General features: G+C 54.6%; 1 protein-coding gene across 1 annotated transcript in view; it reads left to right on the forward strand.

Moving 5' to 3' along the window:
* The window catches only part of CHCHD6 (coiled-coil-helix-coiled-coil-helix domain containing 6), a 102,917-nt gene that overhangs the window by 12,918 nt on the left and 82,769 nt on the right, over positions 1–7,230 (forward strand). Inside the window, exon 2 of the mRNA XM_040246628.1 lies at positions 4,108–4,216. Coding sequence (XP_040102562.1) covers positions 4,108–4,216 — 109 coding nt within the window. The remainder of the gene's footprint in view (positions 1–4,107; positions 4,217–7,230) is intronic.

The raw sequence follows: 7,230 nt of genomic DNA on the forward strand, positions 1-7,230 counted from the left end.
TCACGGATGACGCTGATGTGAACACAGGTGGATGGACGTGTGAGTTTTTCCCGCCTCTGCCTGTCACGGATGACGCTGATGTGAGCTCACACGTGCAGATGAGTGTGAGCGTGAGTTTGCATTCTCTTGAGCGGTACCAGGAGTGGAGCTGCCAGGCCTAATGGTGACGCTGTGTTAAATTTTCGAGGAACTTGGAGACTGGTTTCCATGGTGATGGCACCATTTATTTGCCACCAGCAGGGTATTAGAGTTCTGACTTGTGCGTGTCCTGGCCGACGCTTGCTACTACCTGACTTTTTTGATCATGGACATTGTAGTGGGTGTGAAGTGATATCTCCTTGCGGTTTGAACTTGCATATCTCTTTTGACTGAGGATATTGAGCACCACTCATTCGGTTTAAGCCGTTTGTGTGTGTTAAGGACATGATCTTTCAGATTCATTGCCTATTTTTTAGTTCGATTATTTTCCTCTGTATCGCTGAGTTGTAGGAGTTCTTTTCACGGTCTAGGGACGTATCCTTGTCAGATGTGATTCGCAGATTCTGCGTATTGTCCCTGAACTTGCTTCACTGTGTCCTTTGAAAAACAAAATGCTTTAATTTGATGAGGTTCAGTACATTTGTTTTCTCTTTGATTGCTCCTGCTGTCAGTGTCCTATCTAGAAAATCACTGCCAAAGCCAAGGTCATGAAGATTTACCCTCTAGTTTCTTCTGAGAGTTACATTGTCTTAACTGCTGCGTTTTGGTCTCCAATCCCTTGGAGTCAGGTTTGGTATCTGGTGTGAGGTGGGGGGTGGCCAGGTGTCCCAGCACCGTCTGTTGACAAGACTCTTCTTTACCCATTAAGTGGTCTTGGCACCTTGTCCATCAGTCAAGCTGAGATACGTAGGTTTCTTTCTGGATTCTCAGTTCTCTTCCACTGCTGTGCTTACTTGGTCTTCTCTTGTCCCATAATCATCAAATAGCTATTTGATTAAATACCAGATGGGCTCTGTTATTATTATTCTAATTTTAGCTGCTAAAAAAATGTTCATGGTAAAAAACTGCAGCACAAAAGTGCCAGAAGGGACAGTCCTGGCCCACCTGCTCCTGCCCAGGTGTAGGATACGCCTCAGGAGCGTGTGAGGTGCACATGAGCGGGTGCGCACGCTGGAGAATGTGTGTGTGTGTCTGCCACTAGCTGTGAATCTTTTTTACAAAGTCGAGATACACGGGACGTCCTCTGACGCTGACAGGCACGGGTCTTGCCTGCCTTTCTCGATGGTTGTGCGATGTCTCACGGGAAGCACGCCGTGGTTTCTCTAGCCACTGCCTGTCCTGCACAAACGTGTTGTTTCCTCTTGCTGTGTGAGTCCAGCACCTCTGTGCACGCGGGGAGCACTTTCCTCTCCCAGACCCCTGAGGCGGAGCTGCTGCCGTGCGCTTCATCCTCAGGTCCTCTTTTCAACACGTCCCTCCCTGCGCTCTGCGATGCCGCACCTGAACTGGGTGCTCAGCAGAGTGGCTCAGCACTCTCAGGGGCTGTCACTCGGGCCTCTCCCCTCTCGGGCTGCTTCGCTTAGTCACTGTTTCACGACCCTCTGGCCTGCCTCACTTCCTCTGCGGAGGGAAGCCTTGATGATCCGGTGGTCATGGGGGAACCAGGGTGAATGGATCAGGCTGTGCTGGATTTTCTGCTGTGAGTGTGGCCCTGGGGGGACTGGAAGGGGCTGAGAACTGGCCCCTGCCCGCGGGGTATTTGCAGACCTTTGGACGAGGCCGGTAGGATGTGAGGCAGTTCTCCAGAGTGCCCCCATGGCAGCAAGTAATGGAGCCGGCAAAGGGACTGGGAGCCCCCAGGGAGTTAGACTTTGGAGGCCAGTGGAGTTGGATTGCAGAGCTTCCGCAGGACTGGGGAAACAGAGAGACAGACTCTTGGAGGGCACAGAAAGAACCTTGTACACACCAGGATCCAGGAGAAGGAGCAGCGTCCCCACAAGAGACTGGTCCAGACTTGCTGTGAGTGTCTCCTGCGGAGGTGTGGGGTCGACAGAGGCCTGCTGTGGGGTCAGGGGCCCTGGATACACTGGGTGCAAGTCCTGTGAACGAGGCCGCCATCTCTGCCATTGCCCTTGCCAGGGTTTGTCCTCAGGCCAAACAACAGGGAGGGAACAGCCCCACCCACCAACAGAAAACTGGATAAAAGGTGGACTGAGCACGGCCCTGCCCATCAGAACAAGAGCCAGATCAGATTCCCCAATGGGAAGCTTCTACAAGCCTCTTACCCATCAGAAGGCAGACAGAATGAAAACCACCGTCACAGAAAACTAACCAAACTGATCACGTGGACACAGCCGTGTCTAACTCAGTGAAACTACGAGCCATGCCGTGGGGGCCACCCGAGACGGACGGGCCATGGTGGAGAGAGTTCTGACCAAACGTCCACTGGAGAAGGGAATGGCAAACCACTTCAGTGTTCTTGCCTTGGAAACCCCTGAACAGTATGAAAAGGCAAAAAGGTAGGACACTGAAAGATGAACTCCCCAGGTCAGTAGGTGCCCAATATGCCACTGGAGAAGAGTGGAGAAATAGCTCCAGAAAGAATGGAGAGAAGGAGCCAAAGCAAAAACAGCACCCAGCTGTGGATGTGACTGGTGGTGGAAGTGAAGTCCGATGCTGTAAAGAGCAATATTGCATAGGAACCTGGAATGTCAGGCCCATAAATCAAGGTAAATTGCAAGTGGTTAAGTAAGAAATGGCAAGAGTGCATGTTGACATTTTGGGGATCAGTGAATGAGAATGGACCAGAGTGGGCTGATTTCACTCAGAGGACCATTATATCTACTACTGTGGGCAAGAGTCCCTCAGAAGAAATGGAGTAGTTCTCATAGTCAGCAAAAGAGTCTGAAATGCAGTACTTGGATGCAATCTCAAAAACGACAGAACGTTTGTTTCAAGGCAAACCATTCAGTATCCCGGTAATCCAAGTCTATGACCTGACCTGTAACGCTGAAGAAGCTGAAGTTGAATGGTTCTATGACGACCTACAAGACCTTCTAGAACACCAAAAAAGATGTCCTTTTCATTATAGGGGACGGGAATGCAAAAGTAGGAAGTCAAGAAACACCTGGAGTAACAGGCAAATTTGGCCTTGAAGTACAGAATGAAGCCAGGCAAGGGCTAATAGAGTTTTGTCAAGAGAATGCACTGGTTATAGCAAACATCCTCTTCCAACAACATGAGTAGACTCTACATGGGTCATTACCAGATGGTCAACACCAAAATCAGATTGATTATATTCTTTGCAGCTGAACATGGAGAAGCTCAATACCGTCAGCAAAAACAAGTCCAGGAGTTGACTGTGGCTCAACTCATAAACTCCTTATTGCCAAATTCAAACTTAACTTGAAGAAAGTAGGGAAAACCACTAGACCATTCAGGTATGACCTAAATCAGTAGAGTGGAAGCTGTTGCTGCTGCTAAGTCACTTCAGTCGTGTCTGACTCTCTGTGACCTCATAGACGGCAGCCCACCAGGCTCTGCCGTCCCTGGGATTCTCCAGGCAAGAACACCGGAGTGGGTTGCCATTTCCTTCCCCATTGCATGAAAGTGAAAAGTGAAAGGGAAGTCACTCAGTCGTGTCCGACTCTTTGCGACCCCATGGACTGCAGCCCACCAGGCTCCTCCGTCCATGGGATTTTCCAGGCAAGAGTACTGGAGTGGGGTGCCATTGCCTTTTCCGTGGAGTGGGAGAGAAGGTCCTTAACTTGGTGCTGTCCGTGCCAGGACCCTGGATGCCCCCAGGGAAGGGGGGGATGGGCAGGGGTAGAGGCGTGCACCTGTTCGGGGTGGGGCGCAGGTGTCAGGGCAGGGGCAAGCGGGGAGCTCAGCGTGCCCTGAGTGTGGGGCCAGTGGGTGCAGCCGGGAAGCCAGCCCGAGAGCCCAGACCTGGCGTGGCATTTGCTGGTGGGCGCCGGGCCTGCACGAGTGGTTCTGTGTGGAATTCAGTGTATTACGGGAGTTGGTCTTGAGGAAGTGGTCTGCTCAGAAATTCGGGGTGTGGGTGAGGGGCGTCTTCACTTCCCTAGGGTTCTGTAATCTAACCGTTCCCCTTAATCCTTACCACAGCTGTCTGAAAACGTGGTCAACCGCATGAAGGAGCCCGGCCAGCCGTCCAGAGTCGGGCCGCCGGCCCCTCCAGCTGCTGCTCTTGGCTCCTCCGGAGGCCGGGAGAAAGGTAGGCCAGGGTGGCGGGTCTGGGCGGGGGTTGAGTGGAGAGTTCCTCCTGGAGACAGCGCCCAGAGCCCTGGGTGGTGCCTGCGGGAAGCACCTCCCAGGAGCAAGGGACCTCCGTGGGGTGCACTCCCGTCCAGGCTCAGCAGTATCTGCAGAGCCTCCGTGACCAGCATTGAGTCTAGGGCAGAGTCCCCGCTGTGCCAGCCTCTCCGCACAGGAGGAGGCAGTGATGGGGTGGCCTTGGTGTCATCCTCAGAGCTCTGACCTGCCCTTTGCCCTGGGGTCCTGGCCCTGCTCCTGGGATGGTGGTGCTGGGCTCTGGGAGGGCCACCACCCCACCCCTGGGGCCCCCAGCCTGCCCGGAGCCACCTGTGCTGGGCAGGAAGCGCCTTCGTTCCCCAGTGGTATGTCTGTCACAGGAGGAAAAGCCTGTGCTTTTCTTGAAGTAATCCTGTTAGCAAACACAAAGGAAGAACACATTTAAGAGTGGAGAAAGTATAGTGCAAAAACGTTAAGATGTTCCCAACTGGAAAAGTCCTCGTGGCAGCTGGTTAAATACAGAGCTTGTTGATGAGCTGGGTTCCTCGCTGCAATGTGGGCGCTTTACATTGAAGGGCTGGAGGGACCCAGCCTCAAGGTGGAGCTGCCTCCTCAGCTGATCTGCCCCGCTGGGGTGCCAGCTCGCAGGGGGCTGCTTCCTCCTGTCCGCTCGGCATGAGCTGCGTGCTGGGACACCGAGGCGGGGACGGGCCCCCCCGGCGGGCAGGCCCAGCCTGTCGGGAGTTGAGGGTGGGGCCTCACAGGGTTTAGTGTCCCGTGCCTGTGGGACACCGGCGCCCATCAGGGCCCAGCGGCACAGAGCAGAGGGCTCGTTACTGGGGGGCTCCAGGGAGCCGGCGCGGGAGCGGGACTTTGCGACGCGGCCCTGCGGGTGGGGGGCCGGGCTCAGGTGGGGCACAGCTGCACCAGTCTCAGGACCACGCGTGGTTTCCTGTCTGGAGTGTGCGGTGCAGGGACGGGGCCTGGGCTGCTGGCCGGGCCTCGTGACACCCCATCCCCTGCACTGTTTGCCTTGGGGCTCCTGACACGCCTTAGGGACTCCCTGCAGGTCCAGTGGTTGGGACTCCGAGCTTCCGCTGCAGGGGACGTGGGTTCAGTCCCTAGTTGAGGAACTAAGATCTGGCAAGCCATGCTATACGACCAAAAAAAAATTATGTGGTTTTGGATTAACAAAGTGTTTTGATGTTTGACGGTGAGTGAGTTTTGGCTTTCTGAAGCTGGAGAACCGTCAGTGTGGATGGACTGATCTTAGGGCTCTTTCTATTGTATATTGTAAGGTTTTTGTTTATTTGGCTGCACCAGGTCTTGGCTGCAGCCCATGAGGCCTTCCTTGGGTCGTGCGGGATCTTTCCTTGCTGTGCATGGCCTCTATGCTTGTGGTGCGCAGGCCCAGGAGTCGTGGCATCTGGGATCTTAGTTCCCCAACCGGAAATTGAACCTGCTTTCCCTGCATTGCAAGGCGGATTCTTAACCCCTGCACTGCCTGGGAAGCCCCTGCTTTTACTTTCAAAAGCAGTGTTTGCTTTTATTTTACTGATAAAGTTAAAAGAAGTTAAAATTTAACTTCTTTAATTTTTCTTTTTAATTTATATAAATTTATAATTTATAAAATTTTTTATAATTTTTAAAATGAATTTTCTTACTTTAATTTTTCTAAATAGAAAAAGAAGTTAAAATTAAACCCTTAAGTCACACCGTACCCCAAGTGCATGGCAGGAAGTCAGAGATCGAAAGAGAATGAAGAAACTTTAAATAAAGAAGGGTGGGAAATATGACTGTAAAATTAGAGACAATTTAGAAAAAGTGAATGAATGAGTCGCAAACTGGGGAAGTATGAGCAGTGTTCACCTGCCAAGGGCCGTGAAGCCCTCTGACAGCCGCAGGGAAGCGTGCGCAGATGGTCGCATCTGTGACGAGGCCCAGCCCCTCGGACAGTTGGCTCACTCATGCCGTCACCAGCGGCAGGGCCGGCAGGGTGCCATGGAACATGGCCGTAGGGACCTGGCCACGGGCTCTGCAGAGGGGGCGCACGTTACTTTTGTAGTCGTGAAAAAGGAGAACTATGTAGAAAGCAAAAACGTGATCAATCTTACGTCAGGAGAGCTGTGGGAAGCCAGTCCAGGGAGCCTCCGTCAGGCCCACACCGGGCGGCGGCGCCTCCTGCACGCTCCTGGCGAGGCCCTCCAGTGCGCCTGCCTGGCCTTCTGGGGAGGGGTGTGCCCAGCGAGGCCCGGGGGGCTGCCTGAGCCCCCAGCCTGTGCGGTTGGCAGCTGTGAAGCTCCTGGGAGCAGCACCCCCCACCTTCCTCCCAAAGCCTGGTTCTCCTGCCGGCTCTCCTGTGGCCCACGTGGCCAAGCGTGGATGCCTGCGAGGGGGCGGAGATGCTGGCCAAGGTCTCCGCTGTGTGGGGACACTGCAGCTGGGGCCGCGGGGGGACAGAGCCGCACTGTCACCACGTGGTGGAGGAGGAGAGTGAGCAGGTTTGCTTGGAGACCCCCGGGTTCTTGCTGCAGGAAGGAAGGGTTCCCGTGACAGCCTGAAGCACTGTCACACTCAAGGTGACGCCGGTGGAAAGGTGCGCAGACTTCCTTCCCAGGGGCGCTGGCCACATTCAGGTCAAAGCCCTGGAGAAGGGGCCCAGGAGACGCAGGCTGCACCCCCGCTGACCTCTCAGCGTGGAGATGGGGAGCTCCTCTTGGCTGGCTGGCCTCCTGGGGAGGGTGCCTGGGTTCCAGCAGCTGAGAGATCGGAGGGGGGTGTCTGTCACTGCACTCAGGCGTCCACCCTGCCCAGCGACCCTGCCATCCTGTTTGTGCAGGGTACAGGCCAGGGGCGTTCAGGGCACCTCCCTCCTGACAGCAGGGCAAGGCCGTGTTCTGTGTTGGCCCAGGGCACGTCCACCCAGGGGCATCTCCCGGGGCCTCTCCTGGGTGACCACCATGACCACGTCCATCC

This window comes from Oryx dammah, unplaced genomic scaffold (assembly GCF_014754425.2).
Source record: "Oryx dammah isolate SB20612 unplaced genomic scaffold, SCBI_Odam_1.1 HiC_scaffold_9, whole genome shotgun sequence".
Classification (NCBI taxonomy): domain Eukaryota; kingdom Metazoa; phylum Chordata; class Mammalia; order Artiodactyla; family Bovidae; genus Oryx; species Oryx dammah.